The sequence below is a fragment of the Lipotes vexillifer genome, unplaced genomic scaffold (assembly GCF_000442215.2).
Source record: "Lipotes vexillifer unplaced genomic scaffold, Lipotes_vexillifer_v1.1 scaffold474, whole genome shotgun sequence".
NCBI lineage: Eukaryota > Metazoa > Chordata > Mammalia > Artiodactyla > Lipotidae > Lipotes > Lipotes vexillifer.
In genome coordinates, this window is record NW_006772385.1 from 2,166,743 (window position 1) to 2,187,706 (window position 20,964).

General features: G+C 43.0%; 1 protein-coding gene across 1 annotated transcript in view; it reads left to right on the plus strand.

Annotated features, from left to right (window-relative positions):
- ABCB1 (ATP binding cassette subfamily B member 1) overlaps positions 1-20,964 on the plus strand; it is a 117,356-nt gene that overhangs the window by 59,193 nt on the left and 37,199 nt on the right. Inside the window, exons 8-18 of the mRNA XM_007447479.1 lie at positions 3,147-3,318; positions 4,369-4,482; positions 4,616-4,726; positions 4,911-5,036; positions 5,143-5,346; positions 6,065-6,235; positions 8,752-8,913; positions 9,943-10,119; positions 10,862-11,008; positions 13,517-13,624; positions 17,896-17,973. Of these exons, the coding sequence (XP_007447541.1) occupies positions 3,147-3,318; positions 4,369-4,482; positions 4,616-4,726; positions 4,911-5,036; positions 5,143-5,346; positions 6,065-6,235; positions 8,752-8,913; positions 9,943-10,119; positions 10,862-11,008; positions 13,517-13,624; positions 17,896-17,973 (1,570 nt within the window). The remainder of the gene's footprint in view (positions 1-3,146; positions 3,319-4,368; positions 4,483-4,615; positions 4,727-4,910; positions 5,037-5,142; positions 5,347-6,064; positions 6,236-8,751; positions 8,914-9,942; positions 10,120-10,861; positions 11,009-13,516; positions 13,625-17,895; positions 17,974-20,964) is intronic.

The window sequence follows — 20,964 nt, forward strand, 5'->3', positions numbered from 1 at the left end:
TCTTCCAGATTTCCGGAGGTGGCGAAGACTTTGGTATATTCTAGAAAATATCCTAAGGCTTGTGTGACTGGAGCTCAGTTGAGTGAGAGGAGATTGAGATGAAGAAGGGCTGTTGAGGGTGGGTGGGGTCGGAACAAGGGGACTTGCAGACCCTGGTGAGGAGTTAGGATCTAAGTCTAAGGGCACAGGGAAGCGGTTGAGGGTTTTAAACAAGGGAGTGACCGTCTGTATTAGGTTTTAAAACCATTTCTCTGCCTGTAATTGGTCTGATGAATGTATGAGAGCCGTCAAAGATTTACTCGGAAGACTGTTGTAGTAGTCCAGGAGAAGGGTGATAAGTACCTAGACTGAGGATTTAATTTGGAAGTAGAATTGTTAAAATTATCCTTAGAGCAAATATAATTCTTCAGTTTTCTTTCTAGTTCTTGCTCTTCCCTTCTCTGCTTCCACATAGACAAGTAATTAAGGTCTTAGTCTGATTTTCTCTTGAAATTAGCAGGTATAGTAGGCTCTCTCAACGTCTCTCAGAATTTAGAGTGAATTTAATTCAGTGGTATACAATAGTTTTATTCTCCTTCATTTAAATATATTTTTCTCTCGTGTGTGTCTTGCATGTGGTGACCTGTTAGTATTGATTTCTCTTTGCTTAGCAAAAATTTTTCCTTGCTCTCGTAAGGGGCTATTTACGTCACTGATATATATTTTCATATTATTTAAGAATATTTTTTTCTAAATGTCATTGTTTTATTATGTAACTTTGCCCCTTTTAGGAAATCCTACATTATCATTTTCATACTAAAGCTTATAATGATTTATTGATTTTAATATCTGGTGTTATATGTGTATCAAAGCCTATGTAAAAGTAGTATTGTTTGTTTTTCCTTCTTTACCCTTTTCTTCATTTATCTTTTCTGGCATCTAAATGATTTTCTTCCTTGTTTCTTCTGCCTGTGCAAAAGTTTCCTCTGGCTGCTTGGGACACAGCATATCAGTGAAATGATTTCTACATTAGTCTTGGTAAGCAAGAACTGAAAAAAAGGAAATAACAGGGTGGGACTCATAGCATTGAAGTTACTTAAATGTCATCTTGTATAATTTATGCCTAGTAATACTTTCACATCAATTCACCTCATAAAGTGGGAGGGATACATATCAACCATTGAAATACATTTCTCAAAAATAATTTTTTGGTCAAAGATTATAACTGGCAAGTTTGGGATTTACATTTTTGGAGGGAGAAACTCTAATAATATATTACCATTTTATCACCATGAAGTTCTGTTTAAATTTGCTCATTAGGCAGTAGTCATGTAATTTTCATTTGGCCATGCTTTGGTAACTGGTTATTGGTGAAGTCGTTTTTTTTTGTTTTTTGTTTTTTGTGGTACGCGGCCCCGTCTCACTGTTGTGGCCTCTCCCGTTGCGGAGCACAGGCTCCGGACGCGCAGGCTCAGCGGTCATGGCTCACGGGCCCAGCCACTCCGCGGCATGTGGCATCTTCCCAGACCGGGGCAAGAACCTGTGTCCCCTGCATCGGCAGGCGGACTCTCAACCACTGTGCCACCAGGGAAGCCCGTGAAGTAATTTTTAAAAGGCATGAAGGCAAGAAAGAATACATGCTCATATCTGAGCAAGGCTTGACCTCTGCTTCTACATTCTAACGAATGGGACAAATGCTCCAAAAAATAAATATAATACTGCATAATATTTACATAGTAATGTGTTTATGGATCAAAGACCTCAAAATATACATTCTGTATGGAAATAAATTTTTTCATGTCAACAACTGTGAGCTCCTCTTCCTGCAAGGAGTTGTGATTGAGAGGATAAGGACAGATTTAAGGCTCAATTATAATCTGTCCTATTTCTCTAATAATTTTACCATGATTCTATATTTGCAGAGATCCTTCTTTTTCTTTAAATTAGGGCCCCATTTGCTTATCTCCACATCTCTCTTCTTAAGGAAAACAGTCTGCCATGTTCCTTTCAAAGGAAGGTAAAATTACAGAGGCCATCTCCTTTACTTACCTTGAATATCAGAAATTAACCAGTTTCCCAGGGTGTAAAAAGTACTTGAATTGCCATTTGAGAGTAAGTATTAAGTGATTAGAAAGAGAGAGAAGTATCTGTCAATGGACTCTAACGTTGCTTTGGTTTTTGTTTGCTTCCTTGCTTTTGCCCTCTTTTGTGTATTTCCCTGTATATGCTGTAAGAATTATTAACAGGTGTTCTCCAGGTTTGGCTAATGTACTGCAGATTTTTGTGCTGTGAACAGATTACAGGGTTATAGTACTGAGATCTTGATTTGCTCTATCCTTGAGGCAGCCAGAAGGCCTTGGGTGGCCCAAGCCACCAGGGAGAGCCCCTCCCTCCAGCAGTGAGTAGCCATGACAGGACCAATGTCGGAAGCATTGACAGAGGGGATGGGTAGTAGGCAACATATAGAAAGGCTGAGGAAGGGGACACTGATACATAGTGATGGATTATTATATACTTTAAGCCAAATAATTTTTTTCAGGTCAGTGATTTTTAAAATAAACATCTGTGGAAGTGAGATAAACTAGACAGTTTATTTACATGTAAAAAGTCTTAGATGGCAATTCAGAGCTCTTAAAATGCTCTCACACATGTATTTTCTCATTTGGTTCTTCCAGCAGGCCCAGGGGGAAGCAGGGCAGGGAGCAGACTTGATATTCAGAGGTTTAAAGGACTCACCTGTATTGAGCACTTTCTAGCATTATATCTTCATTTTATTAGTACATTTAAAACACATGCAGATTTTAAAGGGAAAACACAGGTGTTTTCATAGCTTCTGTTTTGTTTTATGTATGAAACGATGCAAGTTCTGGAAGTTCATTAAGTATTACTTCATTTATTTCACTATTGCTAAAGTCAGAGAAGGTGCTTTTTAGAGCATCCCTTGACAAATTACTTAATTTCCATAAGGCCTCAGTTTCATCTTCTACAAGAAGGGATTAACATAATACTAGCATCATAGGATCAGTGTGTGGACAAAAGGAGAAAATACATGTGAAACACCTCCCCCAGGCCGTGGCACATCCTGTGTATGCAATAACCATCATGCTGTATTGACCCATTTTATAAGATTTATAGGTATGTGTGCTAATTTTTGTTACTTCTCCCAGGTACAACAAAAATTTGGAAGAAGCTAAAAGAATTGGAATAAAGAAAGCTATTACAGCAAACATTTCTATGGGTGCCGCTTTCCTGTTGATCTATGCATCATATGCTCTGGCATTCTGGTATGGGACCTCCTTAGTCCTGTCAGAAGAATATTCTATTGGACAAGTACTCACTGTAAGTGATGTTATATTAAGAGATGACTCACTATTAAAATGCCAGTGAAATTTCGTAGTGTTGGTTTGACTGTTGGAGGATATATTTTCAAAGAATTATTAAATAATGCAAAGAATAGCGAGCAAGAGACTGGGATTTGATATCAGGCCATCTTGGTTCAAATTCCGGCTCTGCCACTTACTAGCTGTATGATTCACTTCAGCCACCTAGACTTTTCAAGACTCTCTTACCTCTTCTGCAAAATGGAAATGACAGGAATAAGGTGCCATAATTTTTAGCGTTGTTGTAAAGGACTAACTGAGAACATGAGTAGAGAATCACTTAGCAAAATTCCTTCTATGTAAGCTGTTGGGTAATATAACTACTGTGTGATTTAGAAAGAAATGAATAGTGACATTAGTTCCCTTTAACCCCTGAAGAAAAACAGTATCAAGTCTACCAATAAGAAACGGATTTGGGCAAAATGAAAAAAACAAACAAAAATAAACGGTTCATCAGACCTCAAAGAGAATGCAATCTGGTAGAGGGCAGAAAGACTCCATCTGATAAAGAATGTGTGCTTTATACTTCACAAAATACTTTCATATGTACCGTTTCACTTGATACAAGAACACTAAGGTTGCCCGGTAGGGAAAATAGATACACTCTTGCCTGTTTTTGCAAATAAAGAAATTGAAGCCCAGAGATCTAGGAGAATCACCTGAAGACATAAAGCCAGTCAGTGCTCAATCCAGGATTCAGACTTTGGGCTTCTGACTCTCATAATAGGGTTTGTTTTCACTGTACCCTACTGATGACCTGAACCAAAATTCTTGGCCATTGAAGACATATAAAAATATTCTACTCATACAGAATTTATTGTTTCACTGAGCCGGTAAGACTAATTCAGCATTCTAAACTGTAGAGTACTTCGACTTTAAAAATATTTTTAACAGCCAGTATTGATATGTTGCCTTTGCCATTTAAAAATTTAATTAGCGATGTTAGAAGAAGTATGAAAAAATGTACTAAACACTAAGTAACTTGATGTTTTTCCTTCACATTTCTCAGGTCTTCTTTTCTGTATTAATTGGGGCTTTTAGTGTTGGACAGGCATCTCCAAGCATTGAGGCATTTGCAAATGCAAGAGGAGCAGCTTATGAAATCTTTAAGATCATTGATAACGTAAGTCTGGGCTGGCCATTTATCTATCTGTCTAAAAAGTCGATTTTCTTTATCACTTTATTCATCTCTCCACAGATGTCACTGAAAGTCGTTATTGTAACCTAGTCATCTTCTGAAATTTTATTCTGTTTAGAAACCAAGCATCGACAGCTATTCGAAGAACGGGCACAAACCCGATAATATTAAGGGAAATCTGGAATTCAGAAATGTTCACTTCAATTACCCGTCTCGAAACGAAGTTAAGGTACAGTGATAAATGATTAATCAGTGATTCAACAATGTACTGGATGAAGAGTTTCTGATACTTCCCTTTAGAGATTGTTTTTTAAAAAATGTATATTTAAACCTAGTTTTGAATTGAACTATCAGTTCGTAGTCTCAAAATCTGTGTATTGCCTTTTAAGTTTCTTTCTCATTCATCGTGATAGATCTTGAAGGGCCTCAACTTGAAGGTAGAGAGCGGGCAGACGGTGGCCCTGGTTGGGAACAGCGGCTGTGGGAAAAGCACGACGGTCCAGCTGATACAGAGGCTCTATGACCCCACGGAGGGCGTGGTGAGATGACTCTTGCTGAACTAGATGCTGCGGAACTGAGTTACCTTTGCAGCTTATACGTCACAAGTCTGCAGTGTGTGAATATCACACCTACTTTTTATTTCAGATCAGTATTGACGGACAGGACATCAGGACCATCAATGTAAGGTATCTGCGGGAAATTATCGGTGTGGTGAGTCAGGAACCTGTGTTGTTTGCCACCACGATAGCTGAGAACATTCGCTATGGCCGTGAAAATGTAACCATGGAGGAGATTGAGACAGCTGTGAAGGAAGCCAGCGCCTATGACTTCATCATGAAACTGCCTAATGTAAGTCCTTCTCAATCTTTGTCATGCTAGAGGGTTATAAAATGCTGGCCTGATGCATAGGAAGTTAGGAAATGACTATAAACTGGAGGAACCTCCTAAGAAGGGAAATCAAGATGACTTCAGATTTTAAAGCTCTAGCAGCATCAACTAGTAGTAGACATACATAACTTTTTAAATTAGGGTTGGTTATTACTAAGTTTAAGGAACTGGACCATACTGCCTGTGAGGCTTGGGTTGTTTATGGGATTGCTTGCCATCTTTTTTTTTTTTTTTTAATTTTTTTTTTTTTTTTTTTATTTTTTGGCGTTCCGCGGGCCTTAATTTTTGGCTACGTTGGGTGTTCGTTGCTGTGCGTGGGCTTTCTCTAGTTGTGGCGAGCGGGGGCTACTCTTTGTTGCAGTGTTCGGGCTTCTCGGTGGCTTCTCTTTGTTGTGGAGCACAGGCTCTTGGCACGTGGGCTGCAGTAGTTGTGGCACGCGGGCTCAGTAGTTGTGGCTTGTGGGCTCTAGAGCGCAGGCTCAGTAGTTGTGGCGCACAGACTTAGTTGCTCCGTGGCTTGTGGGATCTTCCCGGACCAGGGCTCGACCCCGGGTCTCCTGCATTGGCAGGTGGATTCTTAAACATTGCGCCACCAGGGAAGTCCCTGCTTGCCATCTTATAATCTGAGCTGAGATAGCTTATTCTGTTGCTTAATCCTCCTGTGGTTTCTGTGTTGTAGAAATTTGACACCCTGGTTGGAGAGAGAGGGGCCCAGCTGAGTGGTGGACAGAAGCAGAGAATCGCCATCGCTCGGGCTCTGGTTCGCAACCCCAAGATCCTGCTGCTGGATGAGGCCACCTCAGCGCTGGACACTGAGAGTGAAGCGGTGGTTCAGGTGGCCCTGGATAAGGTGGGTGCACCTCATTTCAAACCTAGCTGATTTATAAGCATAAGAACATTCCATTGTTAATTCTTAATATTTAAAAAAAAATCTCTTCTAAAGTGATTCTTAAGGCTATTAAAACCATCAGGCCTCTTTGGGTCTGTTTGTTTAACTTCTCTCTATTTCTCTGGTATTCTTTAGGTAGAGATGAATAAGGTTTCATTGAAAGATACTTGCAAATTTTTTTTTTTCCTTTATTTTTGGCTGCATTGGGTCTTCATTGCTGTGCATGGGCTTTCTCTAGTTGCAGCGAGTGGGGGCTACTCTTTGTTGTGGTGCATGGGCTTCTCGTTGCGGTGGCTTCTCCTGATGCAGAGCACGGGCTTTAGGTGCGTGGGTTTCTGTAGTTGTGGCATGCGGGCTCAGTAGTTGTGGCACACAGGCTTGGTTACTCTGCGGCATGTGGGATCTTCCTGGACCAGGGCTCGAACCCGTGTCTCCTGTGTTGGCAGGTGGATTCTTATTGTGATCTTGAAAACTTATTAGCATTAGTGATGACCCTGTTATTTAGGTTTTGTGAGTTTTTGTTGTTGTCAACGAGAGGAAGGTTTACAGTTTGCAAGATGTTAGATGCCTGTTGAAGACTCTGTGGGAAATGAGAAACCTCTTATCTTCAGGAAAGTGCCAGAGAGCTGCCGATGTTGGAAACTTACCTGAGCCATGAAATGTCCTTGACCATCAACAGAGTTTGACCTTCCAGCAGTTCTCGAGTCTATGTGACTCATTCACCAGTTTGGACTTGAGTGCTCGTGCTGTGTCAGGCACTGTGTGCTTGGTCTCTGGTGTATGATGGTAACCAGGCCAGCTCTGTGAGGACAAGAAATGGGGGAACCTTTTAACCCATAAGTGCTCCGAGTTGAAGTGTCCCAGTAGAATTCAAAGGTGAACTCACGGGCTTCCGTGGTGGCGCAGTGGTTGAGAGTCCGCCTGCCGATGCAGGGAACACGGGTTCGTGCCCTGGTCCTGGAGGATCCCACATGCCGTGGAGCGGCTGGGCCCGTGAGCCATGGTGGCTGAGCCTGTGTGTCTGGAGCCTGTGCTCCGCAACGGGAGGGGCCACAACAGTGGGAGGGGCCACAACAGTGAGAGGCCCGTGTATCGCAAAAGGAAAAAAAAAAAAAAAAAGGTGAACTAATTTGTTCCAGTTCCTCTTCTCTCTAATAACAAAACAACGCTGTTTTTCTAAACATCCTGTCAGAGTGCGTAATAGATTGTTGAGAGAAGAAAAAGCAGGTCACTAAAACTTCTGTGAACCAAAATAGAAAGAGGTGGGATTGTGGCTGCGTTTTCCCCCTTCACTTTGCCTATCTATAATTTCACATCTGTATTTTCTTATAATTCTACCATGGCACTATGTATTAAATTATAAATAAAATGAATTTAGAAAGGTTGCATTTAAAAATGCCTTTTCTTTAGCGTGCACATTTTGGAGGGGAATACCACATCCCCAGCTTTTGAAAACATCCATGGAGCTGATCCGTTGTCTTCTCTACTTTCTAGTTGCTACCACCTAGAGAGAGTTTTTCTGACATGTATTTTTTTTTCTTCTCAGAGTTTTTCACTTCTCTTTTTCATACTGATCCTGATACCTTTTTTTTTTTGTTAGCTTGTTTTGAGAATTTTACTGCTAGTTCCTGGAGAGAAATATAGAGTAACAAACATTATAAGCACTGGGAGAGTTACAAAGGTTAAAGAAATCTCTGGCGAGTTCTAGTTCTCTGGCTCTGTTCCGTATGAAAATAAAAATGCGATTGGGTGTTTAAACATTTACATAGCTCTTCAGTTTTTCCATAATGCTTCTCCCTAGGAATAAGAATCATTTATTAAGCATTTACTGTGTACATCACAGTGCTTCCTGTGCGTTGTTGTACTTAGTTATCACAAGTACTCTAAAAATTAGCGCTATATTATTATCCTCATTTTATATATGAATAAGTTGAGCCTCACACAGGTTAAAAGATTTGTATAAAATCCTGGAATTCATAAATGGCAGAACTAAGATTTGAGTTCAGATCAGTGTAACGCTGAAGTCTGCACTTTGTTGCTTCACATTTATTATTTGTCTTGATCATCCAAATGTCCTGTGAGATAGGACATGGTGATTCCCAGGACTGATGCTAGCGCGTGTGCACCAGTATAGCAACTGGCCTGTACCTGCTCTGATTGACCAGATCTTGGGCTGTAGGGTGTCTTACTTTGTATAAGCCCCTGATTATTACTATAAACAGGCTACGAGAGGTTGAGTACAATACTTAGAGGCTTACATAATATTAATATGAGACTATCATATTTGTGTTTATAGTTATAATAGCACATCATTTTAAACCACTAACTGTACATTTACTGAACGCAGAGACTATCTTATATAGCTTACACAGTTTTGCAATGTCTAAGGCATTGGTGGTCAGTAAATATAACTTGAATTAATGAATTTTTCCTTATAGTTGTTCATGTATTCCAAAAGCAAATTTTTCTCTCTTTAGGCCAGAGAAGGCCGGACCACCATTGTGATCGCGCATCGTTTGTCCACAGTTCGTAATGCTGATGTCATTGCTGGTCTTGATGATGGAGTCACTGTGGAGAAAGGCAGTCATGATGAACTCATGAAGGAGAAAGGCATTTACTTCAAACTTGTCACAATGCAGGTATAGACTAACTCTAGCATTTTCCTAAAGCACAATATGTTAGGCATAAGCTGATTTTGCTGTGTTCAGTGGTATAGATAAATGTTACCGTTGATTATCTTGAGAAGAGGGAAAAAATACTTGGGTGGGATTCAGGATCCAACCAGTGTTTTTTAGAGGTTTTTTTCTTTCTCTTGAAAGGAGGGAAAATAAAGAAGGATAATTAGAGAAAAGTAAAGTTAAGAAAGGCTTAAAAGTGAGCTATCCACTCAAGTAGCCACTAGCCATATGTGGTTATTGAGCACTTCAGCGGTGGTTAATCTGAATTGAAGTGTTTGTAAGCTGAAAATGCATACCAGAGTCCAAAGACTTAGTCTACCAAAAAAAAAGCAGGATATCTCAAAAAGTCTTTACACTGTTGATCTAATACCTTGGATACATTAGGTTAGATAAAATATATAATTAAAATTGATTTTAGGGCTTCCCTGGTGGCACAGTGGTTGAGAGTCCGCCTGCCGATGCAGGGGACACGGGTTCGTGTCCCGGTCTGGGAAGATCCCACATGCCGCGGAGCGGCTGGGCCCATGAGCCATGGCCGCTGAGCCTGCGCGTCTGGAGCCCGTGCTCCGCAACGGGAGAGTCCTCAGCAGTGAGAGGGCCACGTACCGCAAAAAAAAAAAAAAAATTGATTTTACCTCTCTCACTTTTTTTAGCATGGCTACTAAAAAAAATTGTGGCTCACAATATGGTTTGCACCATATTTCTGTTGGTAACACTGGTCCAAAGCAAATATGACTGAGCCCAAAACACCCACAAAAAGTATATGACTAGATACATGGAACGGATGCCATGTTGTTTCAGCATATTTTATGGGAATACTCATTTAGTTTTTAATTTTCAAATATAATCACACCAGAAAATAGCAGTTTAACTTTATCCTTTTCCTATACAGACTTAAATTGCCATTTCCTTGATATTTGCTGTTAAGCGATTAGTTTTTGTTGGTTAACTGAGCCTAACCAGCTTATTCATATTTCTTATTTATTTTAGACAAAAGGAAATGAAATTGAATTAGAAAATGCAGCTGGTGGATCCGAAAGTGAAATTGATGCCTTGAACATGTCCCCCAAAGATTTAGGATCCAGTGTAATAAGAAGAAAATCAACTCGCAAGAGTATCCATGGACCACAAAGCCAAAACAGAAAGCTTAGTACAGAAGAGACTTTGGTACGGAGGAGGCTACGGACTTATGTCTTCACCAGTGGGCTAAGGCTGGGATACGAGTGGGAACAAGAAATGGTTATCCAGAATTATCCTGTCCTATACCCTAGCCTGTTCCACAAATCCAAATCTCAACATTTTAGACTCAAGTTGGAATTTATAGGACAAGAATTTTAGAATTAGAATTTTTTTTTTTTTTTTTTTGCGGTACGTGGGCCTCTCACTGCCGTGGCACCCCCCGCCGTGGAGCACAGGCTCCGGACGCGCAGGCCAAGCAGCCATAGCCCACGGGCCCAGCCACTCCATGGCATGCGGGATCCTCCCGGACCGGGGCACAAACCCACGTCCTTTGCACCGGCAAGCAAACTCCCTACCAATGCGCCACCAGGGAAGCCCTAGAATTAGAATTTATAATGTAAAGAGATAGATTATAGTGGGTCTTCAAATACAAACATTTCTTTTCTTTCATCCTTACTTATAAATATACTTGTCAGGTTCCAACTGTCAGGTCAGACTTAAATGTTTATGGAATCATCATTTACTTCTTAAGAAATAAAGGAACGATATAACAGAATCTGTCAGCACTTTTTTTTTTTAAAGGTAGATAGCCATCATTTGATAAGGAAGTAGGAATAAGATATATTCATTTAAAAATTTTTGTGCATACAGAAGAACTGTACATCAATTAAATCAGTTAAGTATCAGTTCTTTTCCTGATGAGTTTGCTGTATTATTTTGTGTTCTCCAGGATGAAAATGTACCTCCAGTTTCTTTTTGGAGGATTCTGAAGCTGAATATAACAGAATGGCCTTATTTTGTGGTTGGTATATTTTGTGCCATTATAAATGGAGGTCTGCAACCAGCATTTTCAGTAATATTTTCAAGGATTATAGGGGTAAGTGTTTATGTCCATTTTGGAGATTTACTTGTGAGTCCTGACTAAAGAATGAACTGTTTGTGTTTGTAACTTTATATAGAAACCGCAAAAACATGCAGCTCATCTTCATATGACACTAAGCAGCTTGTAGATGTAGGAATAGAAGTCTTGTTTGTGATAGGAAAACTAATTTTTCAAAGCTTCCTTTGTCGTGGCATTTGCTTTCTATCCTAGGGCCCTGGGAACGAGATCCCTGAAAAATAGTCCATGAAACTGACTAGGTGACTGTCCCCTACCTGCCATCATTGGACTCTGAGTCCAGTGGAACTGTCCTATCACCAGGGTGCGAAGAGACTTCCTCATATGTTCATCACACTGGCTCAAGACAGAGCTGCTCTGACTCATGTGCTTGTCAGGACATAAGCAGGCTGAGCGCTTGGCCTCTGTGAGGTGTCCATCCCACGTGTTAAGATGAAAACAAATGGGACGACTTCCAATAGATGGAGGCTGACAGATGCTGGTTGCACCTGCTTTTCATTTCGGCATTTTCAACAAAGAAGTTAACAATCCAGGCAGGAGTGCCCTCTGTTAATGGCAGATGTTCAGACATGAAGCTGAGGACACCTTTGCCATAACTACTAGAAACATTGTAGAGAAAGAGATGGATCCCTACACAAAATATAGACCAAATGCTAACTTTTGATTATACTAAAAGATACATAAATATGCCGGTCCACCTCTGCCTGGCTAACTTATTTCAGGTGGGCGTTCACATGTTTGATGTAGTCCTTCAAGGAATATCTTCAGTGTCTGCTTTGTGCCATGTACTGTTCTAGGTGCTGAAAAAGTACCAGGAAAGAGAGGAAGTGTCTGATCCCATGGAGCATATGTTCTAGGCCAGGGGTTAGCAAATTTTGTCTATAAACGCTAAGAGAGTAGATATTTTAGGCTGTGCAGGCCAGATGGTCTGCGTTGCAAATGCTCAACCTTGCCATTGTAGTGCACAAGTAACCATTCAGAATCAAAGGAACATGGTTGTATTCCATAGCCACCATAGATTGGCTGGGGCCAGTCCCTGTTCTAACATTTGTCTTGCAGGCACAGAGGTAGACAGTGGCATCATCAGGGAAAAAAAGGAATTGGATTAGTTAGGAATAGGTTTGGCTGTGTATAACAAAAACTTAACAAATTTTATGTTTTCCTCATTCCTCGTGTAACAGTAGAGCTGGAAACAGGTGGTCCAAGGCAGACACATTAGCTCCTAGATATTGGGTAGGGAACAAGCTCTCTGCCTCATTGAAGGTTTGTAATACAGAATTTAGGATTGTGGGCTCTGAGTTAGATTGCTTGGGGGTATAGCCTTGGGTCATCACTTGGTGGCTGTGTTACCTTGAAGAAGTTAATTAACTTCTCTGTGCTTCAGTTTCCCTCTATGTAAAATGGTGATGATAACAAACCTCAGGAGGTGGTTGTGAGGGTAAAGGATAGTATACATGAGTTTGTTTAGAATAACGCCTGGCACAGAGTAAGAGCTCACTGTTTGTTAGGTCTTATTTTTTTTTTTTTTGCGGTACGCGGGCCTCTCACTGTCGTGGCCTCTCCCGTTGCGGAGCACAGGCTCCGGACGCGCAGGCTCAGCGGCCATGGCTCACGGGCCCAGCTGCTCCGCGGCATGTGAGATTTTCCCGGACCGGGGCACGAACCCGTGTCCCCTGCATCGGCAGGCGGACTCTCAACCACTGCGCCACCAGGGAAGCCCAGGTCTTATTTTTGTTGGAATGACTAATCAAGAAAAATTAATTTAACTTCTTCCAAAAAACTTTTTTTTTTTTCCTTTGTAAGGGATAAAGTTGTCTGGGTTGGCTTAGGAATATGGTTCTCACAAGACTGATTTTGGCCCACTGTGAAGGGAGGTGATTTTCTTTCCCTGTGGCATGGTTATTCTCTGTTCTTGAAGCCCAGGGCATCCTGTAAGCTTTTCTAACCCAGGTCTCCACATGTGGTTCTAGGTCAGCTGGCTGCAGTTCCCCACTGGCTATCTAACTGGCCATCCTACAGAGGCTGGCTCAAGGAGCCTCCTTTCTTTGGAGAGGCCTGGGCTGAATGAATGAGCACCTTTCCTGGGTTCCCCGAAACCACATCAGCAGATGTGTCTCCAGACACCTTGGGACAGTTCGAAATGTCCAACTTGTAAAACAACAGATCGACACACAGTGTAGTTTCCCTGTCAAAGGAAGCAGAGAGTATTTGTTCCCAATTCTACTGTGGTGGCTGTGGCGCCTCCTTGTGGCACTCTTACTCCAAGAAGTTGTATGAGCAGAAAAAGAGCTGTGGATAGACTGATGAATGACAGGCCCACTCTTGGTCCCCAGGGAAGGCAGAATATGTCCCCCTTTAGGGAAGCCAGCCTGACCTCCACATACTAAGGCTCCCTTGACCCCGAATACTCTGCTAGATGCAAAATGGGTCAGACTTTGAATGATTTCTTCAGTGGTACTGAAAACCCTTTAAATATTTTCTTGACAGGTTTTTACCGGAGATGACGATCCTGAAACCAAACGACAGAATAGTAACTTGTTTTCACTCTTGTTTCTAATCCTTGGAATTATTTCTTTTATTACATTTTTCCTTCAGGTAAGTGTCTACATTTTCACTTTGAGAAATGTACCGTTGTTCAACTGGGGGAATTTATTAAACATCTGTGTAATAACTTGCTTTTTAGTAGAATTGCTCCTCCAGTTGCTGGGCTGTTAGCAGCCACTTGCTTTGACATTTTTAAAACAAAGATGTTTTGCTTCCTCTGGCTCCCTTGCTTACTTCCTTCCCACCTTCTCCTCCCCCAACTGGAAATGTTAATGAAGTCAGAGGGAGCAGAGAGTATTTGATCTAATCTGGTGATTGGAAATGAAAGCTGGTGTTGACTTAAAAAAATGCACAATGTGAGAGTTGCGAGTTAAGTTTTTTTGGCTGCGTTGGGTCATTGTTGCTGCGCACGGGCTTTCTCTAGTTGCGTTGAGCGGGGGCTACTCTTCGTTGCGGTGCGCGGGCTTCTCATTGTGGTGGCTTCTCTTGTTGTGGAGCACAGGCTCTAGAGTGCAGGCTCAGTAGTTGTGGCGCACAGGCTTAGTTGCTCCATGGCATGTGGGATCTTCCCGGACCAGGGCTCGAACCCGTGTCCCCTGCATTGGCATGCGGATTCTTACCCACTGCACCACCATGGAAGTCCCATGTGTTAAGTTTTATTTGGGGAAAGATGAGGACTGCAGCCAGGGAGACAGCATCTCAGATAGCTTGGAGAAACTGCTCCTAGGAGGGAGAGGGGAAGGTCAGTATATATATGATTTTGGTGAAGGGGGAGTACATTGCAGTGAAGCACATATTTTTTGCAGGTTTCTGCTAGTCACGAGGAGCAGTTGTCACCATGAAGGATTTTAGTGCTTTTCTAGATATGAGGAGATACAGGAATTGGGCTCATAAAATTGGCTTCTGAAAATATCTCTCTGAAGACCTGTTCTGCCAGTTTTTCCCAGAGCACAGAGTGCCTCCTTTCTACTCTCCACCCTGAACTCCTTTCAGCGGGTGTTGAAAGTCAGCAGCTGCAGCAGCGCATGATTTAATCATTGTAGAGGAAGATGGCAAGTACCAATTTGTTGCTGACACTAGGCTCTAAAAAATGGGATTTAGGGGAGCTTTGGACATATGTTTGGATATAAGTACTGCCAGAGTGCAGGCAGTAGTTGTGGCGCACAGGCTTAGTTGCTCCATGGCATGTGGGATCTTCCCGGACCAGGGCCCGAACCCGGGTCCCCTGCATTGGCATGCGGATTCTTACCCACTGCACCACCATGGAAGTCCCATGTGTTAAGTTTTATTTGGGGAAAGATGAGGACTGCAGCCAGGGAGACAGCATCTCAGATAGCTTGGAGAAACTGCTCCTAGGAGGGAGAGGGGAAGGTCAGTATATATATGATTTTGGTGAAGGGGGAGTACATTGCAGTGAAGCACATATTTTTTGCAGGTTTCTGCTAGTCACGAGGAGCAGTTGTCACCATGAAGGATTTTAGTGCTTTTCTAGATATGAGGAGATACAGGAATTGGGCTCATAAAATTGGCTTCTGAAAATATCTCTCTGAAGACCTGTTCTGCCAGTTTTTCCCAGAGCACAGAGTGCCTCCTTTCTACTCTCCACCCTGAACTCCTTTCAGCGGGTGTTGAAAGTCAGCAGCTGCAGCAGCGCATGATTTAATCATTGTAGAGGAAGATGGCAAGTACCAATTTGTTGCTGACACTAGGCTCTAAAAAATGGGATTTAGGGGAGCTTTGGACATATGTTTGGATATAAGTACTGCCAGTCAGTTTAAATACTTAAAGAAATGTCTTCCAGTGTTCTAAAAGCAACAACAAAACCCAGAACCCCATAAGCCAGTTACACTGGCTTATGATTTTAAAATCATGATTTAAAAATATGATTTTTAAAATGTTTGAGGAGTTTATCATTTATCTTTTGCTAAAGGAGACGGAACACTTTTAATGATGGAAAAATGTCAGTCTTCAAACAAAAATTGTAGGAAACATTTGTAAAGACTCAGATTTTACAAGTTGCGAATCATTTGGCTGAGATGAAATTGCAAGGAATTAAGTGCTCTAAAAATCTCAGCATGGTAAGACAGTGTGGGCTTTGGTGTCAGGCTAGGGTCAAGTATGAGTTACTCCAGTTGCTAATTTTGTGTCCTTGGGCAAGTAAGTAACTTAAACTGTGTAAGCCTCAGTTTTCTCATCTGTAAAATGGTGATAATGGTAGCTGATGCTTGATGATTAAAAGAGATGATAAGACTAAGTTCCTAGGTCTGTGTGAGGCAGTTGTAAACATAATCACTTATTAAATGAATGAATGATTAGTCACATGTAATTTTTTTAAGATAGAACTCTTTATTTTACATGGTGTAAGCATGTATTCATGTTTTGAACAGACAGAACACTTTTCTGGACATGATAGGAGGTCCAAAGCTCTGGACTCTTGTTACTGAGTACTTGAAGTCTCTTTGGGGAATTTGATCATACTAGAATAAATGTGATACTCTAATTGTATGTGAGACTGCCTTACCAACTATTAATGCCATAGGAGTTGGGAGAAGGTAGAGATTGCTGAGGGTGCAGTTGGTTAAGAAATTTGGAAGGAGGTAGGCTTTGAGCTGGAGATTTGAATTGGTGAAGCAAAGGCAGTTAAAGTGGTACCTTTGTAACATAATGTTGCTCAGAGAAACTGGAGCCTGGTTTGCTTGGCAAACCAAGGTGAAAACAAAGCCTCTGAATCCCAGGACCTCAGAAGTGCAGAGGTGGCACAGTGCCTAATGGTGATGTTAGAGTGCCAACTCCTCATTTAGAAATGCAAGGAAGGAGCTGACTGTGGGGTTAAATCCCAGGCTCTGGGTTCTCATTTTGGTTAAGATTCTTTTAGACGAAGATTCAGATTCCAACTCTGCCTCCTTAGAACTGTAGCCTCCGGCAATTTACCAGCCTCTCTAAACCTCCATTTCTTCTGTAAAGTGGTGATTATAGGTTTGTCCTGAGGACTTACAATGTTTGTGAAGTACTTAACAGTGAAAGTTCTCCACAAAATAACAACAGTAATATTCCTGTAGTGGGCAAGATAGTTCAGATTTCATTCAGTCTATTAGCAGAAACCTTCATCTGGTCATTTCCAAGTAAAGTTAATCATTTTGGTAACTTCAGGCGTCAACTCAGTTATTCCAGGGTTTCTCCCTCTGCCCCTTCTCCCTGGATTGGTGTCTACTTTCGCAGAAGGGTTAGGCAGCATTACAGCACCGGGCAGAGGGTGGTGGTCTGTGCACCTCCCCTGCTCCCCTGCCTCATGTTCGTGACCCGAGGGGCTGGTGGCCCTCCGTTACATGGTCCAGCCTGTCTTCCTTGGTCAGTTCCACGTGGAAGAGTGCTCTGTGCACGTGTTTCTTCCCTCGCTCTCCGTAATGTCCAACACACTAGGCTGTTATTAGGGCTTCTCCTCTTCTGATACACCATCCAGCCATTTCCGCTCTGCTTTCTGCAGGCCATTGTGTGGCAAGCCTCATCCGTAAACTGCCACTCCCCAGCGCTCCAGGTAGAAAGGGGAGCAATGCTTCCTTCTGGTCCTGTATCCCCAAACTCACTGGGATGAGGGTCTGTCCTCATTCCTCCCCAGACAGGGCCCAGCATGGCCAATCACATCTTACTTTCTTCTTTCCCCAAACTCTCTTCTTTCCTCCCAGACACAGATTATATCCTTGGGGAAAGGGGAAGGGCAGTGCAGAAAATTCTCTCTCAGTAAGTCTTCCTTTCCAACTATTTTGCTCCTAGACTTTGGCTTTTTTTTTTTTTTTTAACTTGGAAGCTAAGAATTTGATATCTTTGTTGTCTGTATCTTTTATGGCCGGGGTGGCTGTATATTCTTGTTTTCCCAGGTTGCACCTCGGGTCCTGGTATAATTATGATATATCCCCCCTTCTCATGCTCAAAAATGTTCTGGTTTGGATGATACGTAATATAAACCCCCGGTTTAGAGTGCCTTCTGCCTTGGGAACAACTCCCCAGCTTCCTGAGTGACAGACCCTGTTTCACGGGGAGAAATAAGCGGGAGGGGGAACGGGGGACAGAGAAACCACGTCCTAATAAATCCCCGACGGGCCCACCTGGGGAGCGTCAGTGTCGATTTCAGCTCTCCCGGCTCTGCCAGCAGTGCGGCTACCCGCCATAGTACACTGTCACCGAAAGAGCCACGCCTGAAATCGGGCTTTCTGACTTTGTCTGGTGTCCTGCTTTAGCAGTGACACCAAGTCCCCCTCCTGTTGTGTCATCAGCGGCTGGGTCTGTGACAAGTTTTTTCCCTTGGGGCACGTTACTCTTCACAGGGCTACACGTTTGGCAAAGCTGGAGAGATCCTCACCAAGCGGCTCCGATACATGGTTTTCAGATCCATGCTGAGACAGGTATGTCTGTTGAGGGCTGTGCCTGGGATATGCAAAACTCCCCGCTGTGCCATGGTGGGGGGGGAAGCAGTGGGGCGCTGTCAGTTTACTCAGAGCTGCTGTATTGATCTTCCCTCAATCACATATCAGAGATGCTGCTGAATGCTGTATTGATCTTCCCTCAATCACATATCAGAGATGCTTCTGAACCGCCCACTGAACCGCCCTGGGAGGTCTCCTCCGGGTGGGCGCAAGGACGGGGGTCCCTGCGAGACAAATGGGAGTCTCCAGGGCAGATTCACCTCCATCCTCTGTCTCAGCAGCTGTAGGCAGAGTAGGTGGAAGCGATCTTCCATGCTTCTCATCCCTTTCCTCCCTTTCTTTCCCCTGGGAAACCCAGGATACTTGTGTTTCTTCCCACCAGGAAATGCTTTCTGTACCCTTTCTTTCCACAGATCAGAAGTCATCCCCATGGCGCATTCCCTGCTGCTCAGTTTCTTCGCTGGGGCTAGACTGATAGATTAATTCCAGCTGCAGTGTTGCTAGCTGATAATGATTTAATGGAATGTCTCTCACACTTAACACCTTCAGAACCCTAACGACAGACAGATGTGAATGTTTTTCTGGGGAAAGGGGAAAGGGGATTCTGGACATGCAACCCAGAGCAGCCCAGTTCAAAGGGGAAAGTCTCTTTAACAATCATGCAAATTTTGTCTGTGACTTTATAACTTTCCATTTTAAACTCACTAATACTATGATGCTCCATCTTGTTGCCCCAGGTATGCTGGGCGTACTTGAACCGTGGCTGAGGAACACCACTTGGCTGTGTTGATTTCTAGATGACATTCACATATTCCCAGCTGTCTTTTGTTCTTCAGTCCTTTCCTACTCCTACCCCTGCCACTTAAAAAGAAGACATATTTATGGGGATCAGTAGCTTGTGACTGACAGAGCCAGGACTGAATCCATCGAGTGAAAGAGCACCGTTTGGTCGAGGGCCCTGTGTTAGGATTTTCGGTCAAACCATATTTATAAGTGACACTCGATTTAGACTCAAGGCTTTGGTCCAGGGCTAAATGCCCCATTGCCCCTCCAGCCCCCAGGCCGACTCCTAGGTCCATTATTCTTTGGAAGCTGAGCTGATGATTTGTGTAATGCCCTCTCCATAAATTAAGTCCAGCCATCATGCATTAAGGACCTTGTGCTTACAAGGCATAATACTAGGTATTGTAAGGCCTTCACATCAGAATGGTCCCTAGTACACGGAAGTTACATTTCAGTGGGGGAGGGACTTAAGCACTGAACAATTTTTAAAAGCAAATGGATACACACTATAAGAAATTATAATGCCGTGGTTATTTCCTTCAATATTTTGGGGGAAAATGATAGATACTGCTTTAATTGCAAATCAACCGTCGAGGTAACTTCTTAGGACCATAGTTATTTTTGTAACAGACATAAACTGGTACTTCAAATTCACATTCTTTCTAGTATTTTTGTATTGAAAAGTGTAAGTGTTTTTCCAAAGGAAATCCTATTTTATGTTGAATGCTAAATTTTTTTTTTTTTTTTTTGCGGTACGCGGGCCTCTCACTGTTGTAGCCTCTCCCGTTGCGGAGCACAGGCTCCGGACACGCAGGCTCAACAGCCATGGCTCACGGGCCCAGCCGCTCTCCGGCATGTGGGATCTTCCTGGACCGGGGCACGAACCTGTGTCCCCTGCATCAGCAGGCGGACTCTCAACCACTGCACCACCGGGGAAGCCCTGGATGCTAAATTTTAATCTAGATTTCTTTTGTCGATTTTTTTTTAGACCCAATTGGTTTATTCTGCCCTGAACCACAGTTATCTGTTGATTCGACTTCTCTGTGTGAATGTCTATTAAGCATTTCATACCTAATATTTCCAGAATTGAACTTCTGACTCTCCCCTCCCCACAAGGCTTGCTCCTTTCCTGGTCCTCCCCCATATCAATAAATAGCACCTCCATTCTACCCGTTGTGCAGGTTAATGATCTTGGAGTTGTCCTCGACTCCTCTAGTTTGTTTAATATTACAACAGCCTCCTAACTGGTCCCGCTGCCTCCATCATTATCCCAGTCCAGTGGGTTCATCGCCCAAGAGCCAGAATCATTCTTCTAAGATAAAAAGTCAAATCACATCCCTCTGCCTCATACCTGCTGAAAGCTACCCATATTGGTCAGGGTAAAATCTGGACTCTTTTTTTTAAAAAAATGTGTATTTATTTATTTGCTGTATCAGGTATTAGTTGCGGTGCATGGGCTCTAGAGTACCCAGGCCCATTAGTTGAATCACAGGCTTAGTTGTCCTGCAGCATGTGGGATCTCAGTTCCCTGACCAGGGATCGAACCGGCATCCCCTGCATTGCAAGACCGATTCTTAACCACTGGACCACCAGGGAAGTCCCTGGACTCTTTATTTTCTTTTTTACTGTCCGCGTCATACAGCTTATGGGATCTTAGTTCCCTGACCAGGGATTGAATCCGGGCCCTTAGCAGTGAAAGTGCAGAGTCCTAACCACTGGACCGCCAGGGAAGTCCCCAAATCTGGAATCTTTACAGTTACCTATAAGGTCACACACGATGTGGTCCCCACTACCTCTCAGACTTCATCTCCTGTAGCTTCGCCCCCTCTCCCATACACAGTCTACTCCACCCATTGGTTCATTGCATGTGGGTATGAGAGGAGTGGGAGAGCCCAGTGAGGACAGAAGTCTGTCCAGAGGAAGAGGCGGCTTTACACATTCCCACAGAGGTGCTTTTAAGACTGGTGGCAGGGCTTCCCTGGTGCCGCAGTGGTTGAGAGTCTGCCTGCCGATGCAGGGGACATGGGTTCGTGCCCCGGTCCGGGAAGATCCCACATGCCGCGGAGCGGCTGGGCCCGTGAGCCATGGCCACTGAGCCTGCGCATCTGGAGCCTGTGCTCCGCCACGGGACAGGCCACAGCAGTGAGAGGCCCGCATACCGCCAAAAAAAAAAAAAAAAAAAAAAAA